The 20,593-nt window shown below is 42.6% G+C and overlaps 1 protein-coding gene across 1 annotated transcript; it reads right to left on the reverse strand.

Moving 5' to 3' along the window:
• Nucleotides 1-7,747: 7,747 nt before the first annotated feature.
• On the reverse strand, nt 7,748-17,251 carry LOC124254638 (ankyrin repeat domain-containing protein 17-like). Its single transcript, XM_046688479.1, has 3 exons — nt 17,118-17,251; nt 15,336-16,129; nt 7,748-8,545 (listed from the first exon to the last, which is right to left on the reverse strand). The coding sequence occupies exons 2-3, from the start codon at nt 16,122-16,124 to the stop codon at nt 7,748-7,750; spliced, it is 1,587 nt and encodes a 528-aa protein (XP_046544435.1). The 5' UTR covers nt 16,125-16,129; nt 17,118-17,251.
• Nucleotides 17,252-20,593: the final 3,342 nt, after the last annotated feature.

Here is a 20,593-nt window from a genome sequence, read left to right on the forward strand (position 1 = left end):
GTGTTTCCAGTACGCAGTCCTGATCAGCCTCATCGTCCCCTAGCAGAGGTTCTGTTTGTCATACTCCTCTCTTCACCATCAGAGAGACACGGTACGCACAGAGTTACTTCCCTTAGTTCCTCCTCGCATTATTTTATACATATTAAACCAGCGTCACTGCGAGCGCGTTCTCATCTGATAAATCTGACAGGTTTAATACTGCTGTTCAATTGGATGTCATGCTTGTCTGCCAATGTTTCCATGAACCAATATATCAGCCAGTCAGACTGAACCTTTGCCTTAAGTGCAAATTATCATGAAACACTTGTTCAGACAGGTATACCTTGAGCCTTCAGTCTCTCAGCTAAAAGTACAAGCAAAAACAAACAAACAAACAAATCCAAAACAAAATAACTTTATTTGTAGAGGGACATTGTTGGCCGAGGATGTAGAATGCAGAGTTACGTCCCTTGGCTCCTCAAGATACTGGTCTGTTCGAGTCCCTCGATACAACCTGGTTATGTCTAGGGCTTTACCATCACTCTGCCAATTATCGGTTTTACACACAAGCCTAAAGGTCTAAGGCCTCCTTCAGGGCTTACACCACAAAGCTTGGCGAGATGACAACTTGCGCTTGTGTTTTTATTAGGTGGACGACAACATCAAAGGGGACCAATGAAGACATCAATCACAGATAGCTACGGGCTTCAACAGCACTGACCTGGTGTCCCTCGGCTGGAGACTTTGCTATGGTCAATGCGGGTCATTACCACACTGACCTAATATGCCACACTGTTTCGATACCAAAGCATTTGTAGCATTACGACCTATCACCAAAACTGTTGTGGTTATTCAAGCCACGATGAGGGCTGTGTGCAGAAGGATCCAGTTTCCATACTTACAGCACTACGTTACAACACCGTGTATCACTATACTACTATAGCTCTTGGCTCCAGCACCATATGTCAGTATTCTACAGCACTATGCTACTATAGCCCTTGGCCCTGCACCATATGTCATTTTACTACCACACATACTATGCTATAGCTCTTGAGCTCCAGCACCATATGTCAGTGTATTCTACAGCACTAAACTGCTATAGCTCGTGGCTCCAGCACCATATGTCAGTATTCTGCAACACTATACTATAGCTCTTGGCTCCAGCACTATATGTCAGTATTTCCTACAACTACTGCTAAACTGTGGCTCGTAGCACCAGCACCATATGTCAGTATTCTACAACACTATACTTTGAGCTCCTAGCTCCAGCACCATGTAGTCGGTATTCTACAACACTATGCTATAGCTCCTGGCTCCAGCACCATATATGTCAGTATTCTACAACACTATACTATAGCTCTTAGCTCCAGCACCATATGTCAGTATCTCCAGCAACACTAATAGCTCTTAGCTCCAGCACCATATGTCAGTATTCTACTACAACACTATACTATAGCTCTTGGCTCCAGCACCATATGTTTGTATTCTACAACACTAAACTATAGCTCGTAGCTCCAGCACCATATGTCAGTATTCTACAACACTATACTATAGCTCTTAGCTCCAGCACTATATGTCAGTATTCTACAACACTATGCTATAGCTCCTAGCTCCAGCCATGCTCATAGGTCAGTATGCTACAACACTAAACTATAGCTCTTAGCTCCAGCACCATATGTCAGTATACTACAAGACTATACTATAGCTCCAGCACCATATGTCAGTATTCTACAACACTATACTATAGCTCTTGGCTCCAGCACCATATGTCAGTATGCTACAACACTATACTACAACCTTATACTACCAGAACTACAGTATACTGCAACACTATGCTATAACAGTGTACAGCACTTTGATGCTGCACTTTAACCATCTGACTTTACTACAAAAGTTTACTACAGTCGAATGTGTACTACAACACTATATAGGAAGCAACACTATGGAAGTGCCCATGTTCGTGCGTGCAAGTGTGTGTTTGTGCTCGTGTTTTGCGCGTGCGTGTGTGTATGTTTACGCGTGCGTGTGTGTAGTTCACCCCATACCTGTGTCTGTAGTTCACAACATATTTGCTATCAGGTGTTATTGTGTTTCAGTTTAAATGCTGTGGAGTGGACAACTACACAGATTTCCAGTCTGCAAAACATTGGAGTAAAGAATATACACCAAAACAAACCAACACCACCATTCCCTAGAAGTCCCCATCGCTTGCTGCAAACTGAATGGAACTTTCCCCAACATACAGCTGCTGTCAGACTTCACGTGTGCCATACACCCGACATCAGCACTCCAATATAGACAAGGTAGTGTAATAACTCTCTCATGGATAGACAAGGTAGTGTAACAACTCTCTCCAATATAGACAAGGTAGTGTAATAACTCTCTCATAGATAGGCAAGGCAGTGTAACAACTCTCTCCAACATAGACAAGGTATTGTACTAACCATCTGATAGATAGGCAAGGTCACTAAGTGTAACAACTCTCTCATGGATAGACAAGGTAGTGTAAAACTCTCTCCAACATAGACAAGGTAGTGTAAAACTCTCTCTTACATAGACAAGGTAGTGTAACAACTTCTCTCTCATGGATAGACAAGGTAGCGTAAGAACTCTCTCATGGATAGACAAGGTAGTGTAACAACTCTCTCATGGATAGACAAGGTAGTGTAATAACTCTCTCATGGATAGACAAGGTAGTGTAACAACTCTCTCATGGATAGACAAGGTAGCGTAAGAACTCTCTCATGGATAGACAAGGTAGTGTAACAACTCTCTCCAACATAGACAAGGTAGTGTAAAACTCTCTCTTACATAGACAAGGTAGTGTAACAACTCTCTCATGGATAGACAAGGTAGCGTAAGAACTCTCTCATGGATAGACAAGGTAGTGTAACAACTCTCTCCAACATAGACAAGGTAGTGTAAGAACTCTCTCATGGATAGACAAGGTAGTGTAACAACTCTCTCCAACATAGACAAGGTAGTGTTACAACTCTCTCATGGATAGACAAGGAAGTGTAACAACTCTCTGATGGATAGACAAGGTAGCGTAACAACTCTCTGATGGATAGACAAAGGTAGCGTAACAACTCTCTCATGGATAGACAAGGTAGTGTAACAACTCTCTCATGGATAGACAAGGTAGTGTAACAACTCTCTCATGGATAGACAATCAAGGAACTATCAAGAGTCCTGCCCATCATAAAGAAATTATTATTGACAATTGATTATTTCGTTTTGGAAACTCACAGTAAGTTAAGTATGTTTTAAATCCAGTTAGCTTTCCAGTTAATTATGCATTCACCGGGTTGTGTGATTGTATGAATACATTAAAGGGGAAGTGTACACGATAAAATCACATTTATTCTTATGTGAACCAAAGTGAAATATTTTAATTATTTAATATCACTGTTTGAGATGATACACTCATTTTTCTTACAATGACAGTAAAACCCTCAAAATAAGTGCTGAAATGTTATGCCATATGCGGCCCTAAATGCCGAGCTAAACAGGTCAGAGTTACCGCCCTTCGATTATGACGTAATTGGTGCCACTTGATTTTAGACTGGTCTCCTGTCTAGTCCCAAATCAAAAATAATAATACTTGAAATTAATCACGTGAGAAAAGTTTGTGAAAATACAGAAAGAAGCATAAGAACTGAAAATGTAATCAGCAGGACAGATTGATAATGTGTATTTTCATTCATAGCCTCACCTCAATGAAAATACTAAATATGTTTAACAATGTTGACGTACGTATGACATCACTATCGGGAAGTGACACTCTCAAAATGGCGTGTTCACTGACATGAGTACATCGGATTTTCGACGGAAAATTTCGTTGTTTCAAGCAACGTATATACATAAATGTGACATGTAAGTAGTCCGAAACATTCTGATAATCTGCTGGTTGTTATTCTCCTTTGTTTTCATTGTGACCAGGGGTGGAGAATTTCCATCGTGGGTGTTCGTGAGTTTGCGTCAATCATGGCGTCACGCTTTCAGGAACTATAATATGTTGTGATGAATCTCGAAATCATTGAATACACCTATTTTATTTAACTACCGCTTGCTACTATACCATTCCCGTGCATGGTATAAAACTAACGAGCAAGTGTATGCAAACAAAAGTAGGCGAACAGATACACAGTGTAAAATCTGAGATTTACTTTGTTTACATTTCAAACAAGTGGTCCTTTCCCAGCGCGGGATTTCACTGAAACACTTGGTATTGGTGACAAAGACCATTTGTCATTATATTTTGAACTGTATGAGGAATTCTTGGATTAGTGTAAGTGCACGTGTGACGTTATTTTATAAACTCTCTGCAATATGGCTGAAAATTCACTTTGACGTTAACTGTGCGTATTTTCAAAACATTCTCAGCGATTCTCTAGCTGTTGTATCGACAATGTTTCAGAACGAGCACTGGTGATTCGATCAACAAAAAAATTAAAAATACCGCTGATCACAATGATACGGGTTCTTGGGTGTGTTATTTTTTTTTTGTCTCTTAAATTCAATTCTCCAAGCAAAATTTGACATTTGAATTATGACATCAGTACTATAATTTACGCAAAACACAGTGAATGGGGATTTCGTAATCTGTCCAAACTGGCCAGATTTACGATGCATGTAATTTTCAGTATACTTGTATTTGCCTTTACAATGGGCGTCATAGAAATGGTATCGTAGAAAAACGAATTTCAAACAGAATTAACAACTGCCACTTTCATTTATCTTCGGGATGTATTTGGATAATTGTGGTATCGATAGGTAGGAAGAGTGGATATATAATAATAATAATAATGTGTCGTATTTATATAGCGTCAAACTCCACACTAGGTATGCTCATAGCACTAACAATCGAGGCCCGGATAGCTGCCTGTTAGGCGCTAGAAGGTTATAGTCATATGACTTTTTTCCACCGGTACCCGTTTTCCTACAGGGTGAACAGAGGCAATTTTGAACAAACACACTTGCCTAAGGCGAGACCACATGTATCACATGTGCTTCGTTGAGGACAGGACTCAAATCCTAGAAACTGTCAGGAGTCAAGCTGCCAAACACGGTCACCCATCCAAGGACTCTCCGAGCTCGACGCTGCTTAACTTCACCGATTTGTGACCTGGGTGCCGTTCCACTAACCGATCTTAGACCTATGCCAATCGTAAACCCCTAAAATCCCAATCTTAGCGTGACGTTACGATCGGCATACCGTTCCATTAACCAATCTTACCTAAGTCAATCGTAAAGTTAAGATTCAAAGTCTAAGTTGCTCATGACCAACTTAGGATAGCTAAAATCAATCGTAGAGAAACCAAAATGGTGGCTTTCCCTATTCTATGTGAAAATAAGAGCGAGCATTTCACCGTGAGCGTCCCCTAAAATCCCCCATGAAATGAATTTGTATATTTCTGTGATGTAAACAAACACTGCAACGAAGCCTTACAAATGTCAGGCCAGTCTGACCACTGTCGTCATGGGAACACAACCGAGCGAGTCGGTGTGACACATTTGTACAACAATATTGCAACGTCATGGTTAAGAATAACGACAGCCGTGAAGTGAACAATTTTTCTGAAGTTAAAAGATACAAATATGTTTGATTTCACTGCGCATATTTGGTGGGGATTCTAAAGGCAAGCCGCGTGTGATTCAAGATTAAATTACATTTGTGACGTCATTCCATTGTCTGCTCGCTCCATTACTTTTCAGGAATGGAGCGATGTGTACCAGCTTCAAATTAAAGACTTCATTTTGTCATTTTGACATATAACTTTGATAACAGAAATATTCCCAATACTTTGAATGTAATTCTAAGTAGGGTAATATCCTCGTAACAATGTGCCTCTCGCACGAAAGAGTCTCGATCTAAGCTTGGATCGGATCGTAAGATCGGGACCGGCTACGATCGGCCTAAGATCGGTTAGTGGAACGGGTGTAACTTTTAGCTAAGACGATTGTAAAATTGGCGTAACTTGCTAAGATTGATCTTAGATAAGATCGGTTAGTGGAACGGCACCCTGAGCTTTAAGCACAGGACCACGCGCCACCACAAATATATATGCAGGAATCAAGTAACAAACGTAGAATGCCGACACATTCACCGATGGCAAGCTAGGTGTAGTGCATAAACGCTTTAGTTTTTGTGAAAAGCGATACTGTTGAATGACGACCGACTCCAGTTTGAATGTTGTAGTATTTGGTTACGTGGGTGTTTGTACAATGTATACTTTTATTGTATACAACTGTAACGTCATCTCAGTGTGCAACTGATCACATAGCCAGCTGACGGCCAGCTGGATTAAAACAGTAGCCTGCGCATCGAGACACTAGAACCACACCTATATCTGCGCCACGTGAAATGTGTCTAACAACGTCATTCGTTTATCTGTTTGGCACCAATGACGTCATTTCCAAGGGACATAAGCCATGGTGTGTTTACTTCTGGCCATAGAACACTCGGTAAATGTGGAAAATTTGAATCGATATAACGCAAAAAATAAACTAGTTACTTTTGATATTTGTACTGTTTTGTCTATAAAACTACTTGACAAACACGTTTTATGATGAGAAAGTGCAAGACAAAAAGGTTAATTTTCGTGTAAACTTGCCCTTTAAGGTGAACATTAGAATGAGCGATTGAGTTCGTTTAGAGTCATGATCATAATTTAGAAGCAGCCCATAAGTAAAGACCTAACTTTGTGTATTGTGTGAGCCAATTAAATCTCTATTTTATCGTTTAATTTTATGTACGATATTATCAATAACACATTTTCATGTCGATCATCATTAATAATTTTTCCTGTCAACAATATTTCCGATTATCGATCGTTTTAACCAGCCCAAGAGATCACTGCATGTATGAATCTCGTGCTAACTTGTCTAGATTAAGAACCACAATACTGGCAAGTCAGGATTCGAACCCAAGACTAGTTGGCTCAGTTCCCACAAACACCTAACACACGTGATGCCCAGACCTGCTCACTGTGATTACTTATCTTCCAGGGCTGCTACCAGGCTATCTGGGACATCATCAACGACAACAGCAACATCATAATGACCTTCACAATCTGTCTGATAGCAAATGTTCAGTTATAATTAATATAAATGATAGGGCCTGGGTGAATGTTGTTTTCAACCCCGCACTTAGCATGAAATTCGCTGCATTACGTAGGGTTGGTTTTGTTACATACTAACCAGATCCTCATTTGGTTTTGGGGTTGGAGAGGTTGGGGGTTGAGGTTTGGGGTTGGAGGTTGGGGGTTGGGGGTTGGGGGATGTAGGATGGAGGTTGGGGGTTGGGGGTTGGGGGTTGGAGGTTGGAGGTTGGGGTTGGGGGATAGAGGTTGGGGGTTGGGGATGGAGGATGGGGGTTGGAGGTTGGGGGTTGGAGGTTGGGGATAGAGGTTGGAGGTTGGGGTTGGGGGGTTGGTTGGAGGTTGGAGGTTGGGGGTTGGAGGGTTGGGGGATGGAGGTTGGGGGATGGAGGATGGAGGTTGGAGGTTGGGAGTTGGAGGTTGCGGGTTGGAGGTTGGGGGTTGGGGGTTGGGGTTGGAGGTTTGGGGTTGGGGGTTGGGGGATGGAGGTTGGAGGTTGGGGGTTGGGGATGGAGGTTGGAGGTTGGGGTTGGGGGATGGAGGTTGGGGGTTGGGGGATGGAGGTTGGGGATGGAGGATGGAGGTTGGAGGTTGGGGGTTGGAGGTTGGGGATGGAGGTTGGGGATGGAGGATGGAGGTTGGGGATGGAGGTTGGGGGTTGGAGGTTAGGGGATGGAGGTTGGGGCTTGGGGATGGAGGTTGGAGGTTGGAGGTTGGGGGTTGGAGGATTGGGGTTGGGGATGGAGGTTGGGGATGGAGGTTGGGGGATGGAGGTTGGAGGTTGGTGGTTGGAGGTTGGTGGTTGATGGTTGGGGGTTGGAGGATGGGGTGGAGGTTGGGGGGATGGAGGTTGGAGGTTGGAGGTTGGAGGATGGAGGTTGGGGATGGAGGTTGGAGGTTGGAGGTTGGAGGTTTGGGGTTGGAGGTTGGGGGATGGAGGTTGGGGGGATGGAGGTTGGGGGATGGAGGATGGAGGTCAGGGGGTTGGAGGTTGGGGGTTGGAGGTTGGAGGATGGAGGTTGGGGGTTGGAGGTTGGAGGTTGGAGGATGGAGGATGGAGGTTGGAGGTTGGGGTTGGAGGTTGGGGGATGGAGGATGGAGGTTGGGGGATGGAGGTTGGGGGTTGGAGGATGGAGGTTGGGGGTTGGAGGTTGGGGATGGAGGATGGAGGTTGGGGGATGGAGGATGGAGGATTGGAGAGGTTGGGGACGGAGGAGGTTGGGGGATGGAGGATGGAGGTTGGGGTTGGAGGATGGAGGTTGGGGGTTGGAGGTTGGGGTTGGGGATGGAGGATGGAGGTTCAGGGATGGAGGTTGGAGGTTGGGGAGTGGGGGGATGGAGGTTGGGGTTTGGAGGATGGGGATGGAGGTTGAGGTCAGGGATGGGGTTGGGGGATGGGGTTTGGGGGTTGAGGGCTTGGCAAATGGGGGTTGGGGGTTACAGAACAGTTCATAGTTAAGGACCTACGATGAGCCTCAACATTGGCTTCGAATACCAGATTTATTGTTATAAGGGATGTTGCCTATATTAAATTTTACATATTAACATGACAAATGCAGCAGTTTGGGCGAACCTGACACAGTCAGGCTGTATTATTATTGTTATTGTCATTATTCAGTACCATACACCTGCTTGGTACAGTTCTACTGCCTCTGTTACTAGCGATCTACGTCCAGCATCAGGCTGGCAACCCCTGATCATACTAGACTACTGGTTTAAGCGGAGTGAAGACCACCTCACTCACTCACTCGCTCACCCAGCTCACTCGCTCACCCAGCCATTCACTCACTCACTCACTGTTTTCTTCCGCAGCTCCTGATGATCATCTTCGCCTGTATAGTGTGCTGTAAGGAGAAGAAGAAAAACGATGATTATGATTATGACTACTAATACAACTACTACAACGTCATCGTCATCATCATGAACAGCAGCTTCATCATGTTCTGTACTTCATCAACGTTTCAGCATTCTTTAACGATCTGACTAGTGCATATGAGTGTCCGTGCGTCCATTGGAAGAGGACAGACCCAGTCAGGACCGGGCTGAGAAAGTGTTCACTCGATGGTCGTTCTGTTTTACTTGTGTTTGTGCTTATGTTGTCATAAGAGGCGACTAACGAGATCGGGTAATCAGACTCGCTGACACATGTCATCGAATCCCTAATCCTAGACCGATGCTCCTGCTGTTGATCACTGGATTGTCTGACCCGGCCTTGGTTATGTACAAACCGCCGCCATATAGCTGGAACATTGCTGAGACCGGCGTTAAACAACAATCAAACCAAACCTTCTGTTATCAAGTGTTCCTGGGGATTGTGGGTTAGACGTCTTGTCCAGCAGCCCCCTGCTTGTCGTAACAGGTGACCAGGATGGAGAGGTTTGGCACGGTGACTCGGATGATTGCGTATCTTCACACAATGACGATGTGGGTTGTTGCCCACAGTATCAATCACCTGATTGTCTGGTCCAGACTCGATTAGTAACAGACCGCCGACCTTGTTGCTGGAATATCACAGTGTACGGCGTTGACTACAAACCAACAAACGCAACTGTTACAATATATACCTGGTTGGAACGCGACCAAATATATCACTTGTTGTCAGAACGTTATTTAAAGAAGCTGTACAGGAGTCGTGTTGGCGCATGATGGCTGCCGCTCTTGAAGCAGAGGGCCGGACTGTCGACCGAGTGTCCCCGCTATAGTGCGGTTATGGGTCCTATACAGAAGTACGTGATTTGCTCCCATGTATGTTGCTATACTGAAGTATCCTGTTAATTGGGTTAATGTAACCTGTATATACTGTATATACAAAATAGTTTCGCTATTTCGCAAATGAAAACAATTAACAAATTATCCATAAGCATCGATGTTTTCCCCATAATTGATCGCACGTGCAGGAAAGCCCGGATGTAACAATATTCAAGGTATTTAAGCAGTTTCCTGTGATGCCCAAGTTAAGCTCGCATAAATAACATATGGAACAGACATAGTTTTTACATTTCCTGATCGACCTCAGCATTTTGCAGGCGGGTTTTTGTGTCAAGTGTTTGAAATCCTATTTTCTACGTCTGCGATCTTGTCTATTCTAGTTTTTATAATTCTAGAGTGTGACGCATCACAAAACAATGTACCGTGTCCCTTGTGCACTGAGATAAAGTCATGTGTTTATATATGAGACGATATCAGTTTGAGAAGCGAGTGTCATACACTTTTGCATGTTCTGTCTCGTGATGCATGTTGTCGTATCCTGCTGCTGGATATCGATGCTCATTATGTCAACCACTGGTCCAGACTCTGTTGTTTTCAAACGTCCGTCATATATGTCGGCTTTCTGAATGTGGAGTTAAACAATAATCAACGAAACAAACATGTTTCCCTTGTTTATATATTATATTGTTGTATCACCGGAAGTGTGGCTCCCTTCCTTCTCTGTATCCTCTACTGTCTACATGTACCGACGTGAGATCCCCCGGTATCTGTGATATATGTGTATATGCCAAGAATTGAACCATCCAATCAACATCGTCCACCGCAATATAAGGATCGGAAAGACACGGAGGTCTTCAGAACTATAATATTAAATATCTGATTTTAAGGATACTTTACCAAACCACCAAACAGCATTACCCGGCACCGTAGTTCTACTTTATATGGCGGGAGTTTGTGTTTGTATCACATCACGACTTTCTATTATGCAGAATTTATTCACTATATTTTTACATTCTGTTGTTAATTTTTGTACTGTAAAATAAGTAAAATGTTTCCATATATTCTCTGTTTGTTTTGTATATTCCTAAATCTGGATGCCCAACTGAAGAAGACCCCACCCCCACCCTTTCGAGCTCGGCTCAATGCTTATTGTAAGGGTGACGGGATTGGCTCGATACCTTGGTTGATGCAAGTCATCGTATCCTGCCTGTGCAGATCGTTGCTCTTGATATCTACCACTGGATTGTTTGCTCCAGACTTCAAAATATCAGTTCCAAGTATCGATAAGATATATTGTTCTGTTCTGTTTGATTGGCTGATTGCTGAACGACTTTTTATTGCTATTAGGAGGGTATATTTGCTGTGAGGGTATACTGTAGGTACGCTGTGAGGGTATTTGCGGTGTAGGTACGCTGCAGTATCAATAATTATGTTAATAATGAATTCGTTCATACGTGTATTATTCCTGACTCAGTACTGCAGCTTCTAAATGCCTCTCGAAGAAATTCTTGGAGACGTAGCCAACCATGAACAGACTTGCTTGACCACAATGTTCCGATCTGTATCCAAACGTCGCTATTATTTGCATACGTTTCCCGTTCATCCATCTTATCCATAACCACGACGACCTCTGAAGATCCGGGTTAGATGGTCTTCAGCAGCAGTTGCTTGTCGTAAGAGGCGACTAAGGAGATCGGGTGGTCAGGCTCGCTGACTTGGCTGATGCATGACGCTGTATCATAATGTGTGCAGACCGATGCTCGTGATATCAATCACTGAATTGTCTGGTCCAGGCTCGATTATTTACAGACCGCTGTCATATAGCTGGAATATTGATGCATGCGGCTTTAAACAAGCAAAAAAATATATATATGAACATAGTCGCTACACGGTCACATATCTGAGAGCAGAAAAAAACAACAATCTATAAGACCTCCAGAATCGGTTCCCAAACACCCCAAACGTTTTGATACAGAGGGTATACAGGGTGTCGAGCGTTCAGTCACTGGTTGTCTGGTACTGGGTATTTTCAGGGGTCCGTGATGAGACTGGAATATGGCAGCTACAGTGATAAACAATAATTACTCCCTGTATTGAGTCCACCAGAAGCGATGTGTCGATGAAAGCACGCGACCTGGGTGTCTTCTACACGTGACCGGCTGCATCCGGCGGATCTCGTACCTGTATTCTTGAGGTTAAACCTTTTGATACAAAACAGCCCAGTTATTATTATTATTATAGGATATTTATATAGCGCACATATCCACGCACTAGTGCATGCTCAAGGTAGCATTGTAGGTATACTCACTAGTACCATGATCACATACACCAGTCACTGCTGTACAGACCTGCTAGCTGCCAGGAATCAGATACCATGTGGACTTGTTTGTGTTTGTAGTTGAACACATTCCATATCAATACATCGACGAATAGTGCGTGCGTGCGTGCGTGCGTGTGTACCTTGACCTCCTTCCATTACATGGTGACCGACCTGTCTGACGACTGGATGTATCTGTAGGACCGATATGGAGAAGCACTGACGGTGGACACCACTGGATTATGTTCACTGGCGGATCTTGTTTTGGTTAGAGGAGGATTTTACAGACGCTTTTCTTGTTTTATCAATACACACTCTGCTAAAGGAAAGAGACATAAAGGTAGAAAGAAATCGAAACCGGAGTTTTGTTGATACTCATGGAAGTTGAATTCCGAATATGAATTTGTCATGTCTGCAAGCATCGGGAGTGATTTGTAGAATAAACTACGGCAAACTATGTCTAAAAAGTGTGTGAAAAGCCTTAACACGTCCTGACTGACAACGGCCTTTGGTGGAACCACGACATTCAGTGACTACACAATGCCATTTAGAAAGTGGTCAGATGTAACATATGTTACATTTGGGATTACACTTTCTTAGTAAAGCACAGATTCTAGAACGTTTGTTGCCATGGCAATGCTTAGATGTTTTTGCAAAGCAAACAACCAGAGTGCCTGCCTGCCTGTCCCTCTGTCAGTATCTCTATGTGTCTGTGTTTGACGCCCATCACGATGAAAACACAGATTCGATGAGAAGAATAGTGTTGGGACAAAACTTGAAGATAGCAAAATTTATGGTCAGGCTTTAATCTAACAAAAGAAATGTTATCCGGACATTATGGACGCCTACTATTTCAACAAACTACTGCCATGCTCTATCTGGGCGAGTCAACTTGACATGGGAGGAAAACCCGAGGTGCTGCAGTCCCAGACGTGTCCCAATGTGGTGAAAAACAGCGCGGACATGGCGGGGACAAACCTGGAGACGTGGTTCAAACTACGATCACAGGCTTCTGGCCTCTCAAAGAACGCTACTCTGCACAGTAAAGTGAGGCGCACCAGGCCCATGAGTCATCCGTTCCCCAAAAGACAAAATATTATTTTGTTGAAGGAATACTGGAAGTTATGTCTATCCCTGCATCCTTCATTTTGAGCGACAGTTCCGTGAATCTGGAGTTAGTGAGTGAGAGGGTGGTGAGTGAGTGAGTTTAGTTTTACGCCGCACCCATCAATGTTGCAGCTTTATGGTGGTGGTCTGTAAATAATCGAGTCTGGAGCAGACAATCCAGTGATCAACATCATGATCATCGATCTACGCAATTGGGGACATGTGTCAACCAAGCCAGCGAGCCTGATCTGGTTTGTCGCATCTTACGGGGGCGGTGGGGTAGCCTAATGGTTAAAGCGTTGGCTCGTCACGCCGAAGACCCGGGTTCGAATCCCCACATGGGCACAATGTTTGAATCCCATTTCTGGTGTCCCCCGCCGTGATGTTGCTGGAATATTGCTAAAAGCGGCGTAAAACCAAACTCAGTCAGTCAGTCAGTCACTCGCCTCTTACGACAAGCATGGGTTACTGAAGGTTCATTCTAACCCGGACTCCACGGGTCACGAGGTGTTATAGAAAGGTGGATAAGAAATCGACATGCACAGTATTAAACAGTGAAAAACTTTGATGTGGGGTCAAATTTGGTTTAAATATCAAATTTGGTTTAAATATCTAAGCTTATTGTAAGCATGGTTCCTAGGTTTCAGCATGTCATCGCATCTTGTGGATCCCATACCTGATATTGGCAGGTGTTGTTCATTTGTCAATGACTCGTTCCATGATTTGCAAAATGATTGATTGGTGCCATGAAAACCATTATTATGGTTACTCTTGTATCAAGTACATAAAGTTAGAATAAAGTGGCTGTCTGCCTAGACAAAGGTTGCCATGTTATTATTTATCCAGTTTTAAATGGATACAATTTCAAATTATAAATCTACGTTTAAGTAAAGTTGTGAATTTTTGTGATCCTTATCAAAGTGTGAGTAGTATAAATAAACAACCACACAAGATCAAGTATTAAAGACTACAATTTACTGTAACACACAGGTTTATGTCTATATTCGTATAAAGCTATAAAGTGGGTGTGGCAGCAGTAATGAGAAACATGCCCTACAAAATGTCTCTGTGCAATCTCGAATGTCAAGCATTACACTGCCGTATGATTTGAAACAGAAAGATGTGAGTTCTTGAATCCAGAATAGTGTTGGAAGCCGGCAGGAATTCTGTGTTCTCCGGGTACGTTGTCACTTGGTAAGAAAGGAAGATGAATGTTACATCGAAACGAACGTGAATCGGTGCAGCCAGTCTTCTGGAAACAGTCCCATCCCGAAACCTCGAGAACGATCAATTCTGTCATGTTTGCTAACAACCAAGCGAGGTAACTACTCCTGTTAAAATCACGCCACTACCTTTCAGATTTCACAGCCTTTCATGTAATGATCCTGAGAAACTGTACACATATTCCAATGAAATTTCACACTGAAATCCACGCTTCCTTCTACATGTTGATTTGTAACACTACATATCAAATTCAAAATGCATATTACTGTGAAACGGATACAGAAAACATATTCCAAACTGTGAAACGGATATACAAATAACCACAGTGTCATGTTTTTGGAAATGGTATGTATCCTGCAAGAACGCAATTGTGTGGAAGGAATTTCGCGATAGCCCTGGTCTCGTTTCACACTGAATACAGAATCTTCTTAATTCATCAAACGTAAGTGTCTATGTTGGTATAATGTTTTTGAACGTTCAAGCACTTTCACGATGCCACTGTTTGCTGCAATGGTATGTTGGTAGAAAACACAGTTTAAACATACAACCAGAAAACTACAATTATCAACAACATGGAGAGCACAGCAGAATCTCAAATACTTTTGCGATGGTGGAAGTCGATGGAGGATCAACACTTAACATCTCTTGTTGTGTAAATGTCATCTGAAACAGATTTTCTCGCTCCTCTGTTCACGAGTAAGTGGTACACGTCTTCATGATTGAAACACGTAGCTAACATGGCTCGGGTCATCCCGTTCTGTCCCACACTTTTAATGTCCGCAATGTAATGTGAAAGGACATGCTTGACCATCTCTAACAGTCCCCCCGATACAGGCCAAATGGAGGATGTTGTTACCATGGTGATCCAATAGCCCCACAGTACCGCCTTCACTCACAAGAAGGTCAAGGACATCTCTGTGTCCCCTCATTGCCGCCAACATCAGGGGCGTCCTCCCGTGCTCTCCCCTGCTGTTCACGTCCACTATGTTCTTAGAGACAACGAAATTGACAATCTTCACGTTTCTTCCAAAACTGGCAAGGTGAAGTATATTGTTACCGTCGTCATCCACTAGTGCCATAACGGCTCCTTTGTTGACAAGCAAATCAAACACCTCGTGATGTCCCTTCGTTGCAGCCAACATCAGCGGCGTCCGTCCACTCTGTTCTCTACTGTTGACGTCGATGATGTCGTGTGAGAGGATATCCTTCACTATCGTCATATGCTGCCCAATACAAGCCAGATGAAGGATGTTGTTGCCGTCACCATCCACTAGTGACACATCGCATCCTTTACTCAGAAGGAGATCAAAGACCTCTTTATGCCCATTCTTTGCTGCAAGCATCAATGGTGTTCTCCCGCAATGTCCTCTACTGTTGATGCTCACGAAGTCATTCTTAATGACATGCTTCACTATCTTCACATGCCCACCCATACAGGCCACGTGAAGGATGTTGTTACCGTCGTCATCTGGCAGTGACACGTCACATCCTTTACTGATCAGTAGGTCCAGCACGTCTCTGTGGCCCTTGTAGGCTGCCTTCAGTACAGGTGTTCTCCCGCGGTGCCTGCTGTTGATGTCAACTCGACCCTCAAACAGGAGTTGTCTCACCTTGTCGAATTTTCCCAGCCTGCAGGCATCATGGAGGGCAGTATCATCACGTGATGCATCTCGAGGAGAAGCCATTTTTGCTGTAATAGAATATGTTATTTTATTATCCGAAACTGATGTCTGAGCAAGATCAAGTGATGTCTCCTTCGAGAAATCGCTACAACAAAACGCATCACAATGCATTGCAGATCATTATGACGATAGCATCGCTATCAACAGTGAGTGACGCTTATCGGCATCATGTGTTATCAGATCAATATCACGACTGGTGACCACGTACTGGGAATCGAACTATTGTCTGCGGTGTGATCACAGAAATCTTATATAAGATTTTAATAATTCTCCAGTGTTGGTTCAGATGCCTCGTTATTTGAACCGGCGTTCATTCTAAAATCTACAATGGTTCAAATGTGAAATTTCTTATACACAACCAGTAAGGACCAGGAGGTTTTCTTGAGTTTTGAATTGTCCAGGCAGGTTTATGGATAGTTCTGGAAATGACGGTCAGGTTCATATGTAAAAATAACTCTTAGTAATTTACTTTGATTGGTTATTTCCAATCAGACTCGCTCACAATATCCTTTTCCCGTTTGTAAAAAAACATCAGACAAGCGCTGAACTGAGGACTTTTGCTTTTCAGGATATTTTTCAAATTTGTGAATTTGCATTTAAAGACAAAATTTGGCGTTCTTTCACATGTAGTTAATTTTAATTAATTAATTTGTCTTTCTCACCGACATAGACAACCACTTACATGAATGTCTATGTTATACTGAACAGTACAGTGTTGTCTTAGGTGGAGGGAACGTGTCAATATATTGTATTACCATAGCAATGCCTTTATGATGTCGTTACGATGGTGCTGGTGCCATTCTGTTTGATCGACCGAAGCTCTGCCTGCATGAGATGACCTACACTATTGCAGGCAACACTCCAACACATCAAACTGCTATCACCATGCTAGACACTATCACCACCAAGACTGGGAGGATGATACCTCTTCTAGCCGCCTGACCCACGTTATGTCTTTTACAACTAAGTAATGCAAAAAACAAGTGAAATACATACCAACTCAACCAGGATCCCCAAAACCTTCCACGGCCGGACTCCAAGACTTGGACTTAATGTTTCAGTCGCCAAACAGTTATACGTTCCTTTAGATCATGTAGTTCTGACATTCATCTGCAACCATTCGGTGCAGAATGTATTCAGAAAAGAACGGTCGAATGAGCGTGTGTGTCTAAGGTCACCCACTACCAATGTATGAACAGACGTATATTTGTTTACTGTAAACGGACTCAGGTTCACGCATTCAATAAGTGCACACACTGTCAAGAACAAACGCAGGATATAAACACGTACTTTTAAAGCACATGGCTCTTTAATGGTTCTGTCCAAAACTTGGCGAGTTAATTAACTCATATATAATACTTGAATGTCAGCAACAAGAGACAACAAACCGGGAGACATGATCAATTGAATTGCGAACTGTAGAGGCAGTGGAGTGGAAGTGTGTCTAATCCCTTGGGATGACTTCACCTGTAGGCTGTATTGTGACATTCCCAATGGTGGTTGCCATGGACACGACAAACACAATCCGTTAGCAAAACCCTCAGGGCCCGCTTCAAGACTTACAGCTCATGACGTAGCCTACCGTCTTTTCATTATTCCAATGAATATTGACCATCTTAGCAAGAACATGTTTGTGCACTCAATAAAAAATGAAAATAATCTAATCCTTGTGTAGCGTGTCCATAAATAAAATGCGTTTAAACTCGGGCTGTTTAATGTATGTGAAAACCTTTTCCCTTATTTCATCATATCATTATGAGTGGGTGAGTGAATATGGTTTTAAGCCGCTTTTACTCCAGCAATATCACGACGGGGGGACACCACAAATGTTCTCCATATAGAGTACCTGTGTGCGGAATGGAACCCGGGCTTTCGGTGTGACGAGCAAACGCTTCAACCACCGCCCATACATAATTACGAATCTCGTCCTTAGTATGTAATATGTTTTGGTTTGGTTGTTGTTTTACGCCGCACTCAGCAATATTCCAGCAATATAGCGGCGGTCTGTAAATAATCGAGTGTGGACCAGACAATCCAGAGATGAACAGCCTGAACATCGATCTACACAACTGGGTTGTGTCAACCAAGTAAGCGATCCTGATCACTCGATCCCGTCAGTCGCCTCTTACGACAAGCATGGGTTACTGAAGGTCAATTCTAACCCGGATCTTCACGGGTAATGTAATACATAGAACGATAAGGACAACATACATAGAGAAAACGCATGACACATTTTCAAAAATAAACTTTTTTTTATTCTTTATCACGACGTTTCAAGCAAGCTGACCAACCGATCCCGTTCACCTCATGAAGGAGAATTTTTTTTCTGATAAGGAATAAGAAATTGTTATCTACAAAAACGTGTCATGTATTCATGATTGTCAAACTTCTAAGTGCTTTTCAAAAACGTCATGTCCAGTGAGTGAGTGAGTTTAGTTTTACGCGGCTTTTAGCAATATGCCAGCAACATCACGGCGGTGGAACACCACAAATGGGCTTCACACATTGTACCCATGTGGGTAATCAACCGGTGTCTTCAGCGTGACGAGCGAACGCTTTAACCACTGGGCTACCCCACCGACCCCGTCATGTCGAGGGTATATAACACTGGCAAAGCGTTGCTGTACAGCTTATGTTGCACATGCTCTGTCACAACCTATATATAACCGTTTACACAGCTAGCTGTAGAACACTCAACAATGTGCTCCCATTATGCTGTCAGTGGTGCATTGATAAATCGATAGCGTTCATTGAGTCACGTATGCATATATCCGCGCCTTCTTGGTAACGTTAACGTCTCTCACCTAAGTTGAGCTAGTCTGACAAGCGGTAATATAAGCTGAGTGATGAGTAAGATTAAACACAGGGGTTCTGAGTAATTTGAATAAATATACTATTCATACTTTGCTAAGGATCAAATCATGGATTCAACAGAAAACTATGATGTGGGTCAAATTGGATTTAAATATCTACGCTTATTGTTAGTATGTATCCTAGGTTTCAGTTCAGATCCCATGCCTGCTATTGCCAGGTGTACTTGTCAGTGACTCGTTCCATGATTTGCAAAATGGTTGATTGGTGCCATGAAAACCATTTTTATGGCTACTCATGCATCAAGTGCATAAGGTTAGATTCAGTGGCTGTTTGCCTGAAGAGGGTTTACCATATTATTGTTTATCCAGTTTTAAATGGATACAATTTCAAATTATGAATCTACGTTTAAGTAAAGTTGTGAATTTTTGTGATCCTTAGCAAAGTGTGAGTAGTATACATGCTATTCTCAGTCGTGACTTACTTTCCATTATAAAACAAGCATGTGTTCAACATACACCGGTTGGCATTGGCAACGTTGTGTGTTGTCTCTATACCTGGCTGTTGGTACTGCGTTTGTTTGGGATACGTGACTGCTACTTAATCGGACCGTGACAATGTCACGTTACACGTCACCTTCCAGTACGATCATGAAGTAAACACCTTGTATAATGAACGGGAGTCTTACTAGAGAGTTATGTGACGGGTGACAGGGACGAACTACTACACAAACCCACTTGGTTGTTGACTAGTCATTACCACACGCATGTTGCTGTTTGTGCCAAAAGCTTGCATGACATCCCGAATCGTTACCATATGTAGCTGGCACTTCTACTTAAGGCATCATGACATGACATTCGCTGGAGTCTATACACATGAATAATGCACTGGACCGAATTCGTTCAACACAGATCACAACAATGAGTTAAAGAGACGAAACTTTATTGCAAGTGTAACAAGTGTAAACGGTAAACATCAAGACAACTGACTTAGTGAGTGAGTTTGGTTTTACGCCGCTTTTGATTTAAATAATATTTATTCATTATTAAATGAACGGATTGGTAAACAGGCTATAAGCCTATAAAAATACCTCTCCGAATACAATGCGATGGGAAACATTTTATATACATTCATCATTACAGACAAGAGAACACACCATTTGAGGAGTAACACACTTAATGAAAAAGACAGTAGTATAATTAATCAATTAGGTAAAAAATCGTTTTGTTAAGGTAAAATAGTCATGTACAGATTTTACAATATTTTCATTGATTTCGTCAGAATATGAGTAACTTCCACAGAGTACAGATTGAATATTAAAACCATTTATGTAATAGAAACACTTCGATCGAATTGTATTAAAATTTGGACAGATTAATAGAAAATGAATGGCATCTTCATAATGATGGCCACAAGTGCAAGTAGTCGTATTTTGAAGAAAACGGTCAAATTTATGTGCGTTTAAGTCACTACAGCCGAGTCTTAACTTACAATGAATTATTTGATTAAATCTATTACCAGTGTTTCTGAAGACATGATGTACGTTGGATGAGACAGTTCGATCAAAGTGTTTCTTGAACATGGCAACGGAATCTATGTTTCTTATATCATTATCTAACTTGTTCCACTCCATCACAGAGGAGGGTAAAAAAGATTTTTTA

The sequence above is a fragment of the Haliotis rubra genome, unplaced genomic scaffold (genome assembly GCF_003918875.1).
Source record: "Haliotis rubra isolate DU_JTF1 unplaced genomic scaffold, ASM391887v1 Scf578, whole genome shotgun sequence".
Classification (NCBI taxonomy): Eukaryota; Metazoa; Mollusca; class Gastropoda; order Lepetellida; family Haliotidae; genus Haliotis; species Haliotis rubra.

What these genes read in the sequence shown, in the direction of transcription:
- LOC124254638 (XM_046688479.1), bottom strand. Translation starts at nt 16,124, where the DNA reads ATGGCTTCTCCTCGAGATGCATCACGTGATGATACTGCCCTCCATGAT. An exon ending in GAGATGTCCTTGACCTTCTT is followed by an intron (nt 8,546 to 15,335) that starts GTGAGTGAAGGC and finishes GGCTCATCGTAG; the next exon opens with GTCCTTAACTATGAACTGTT.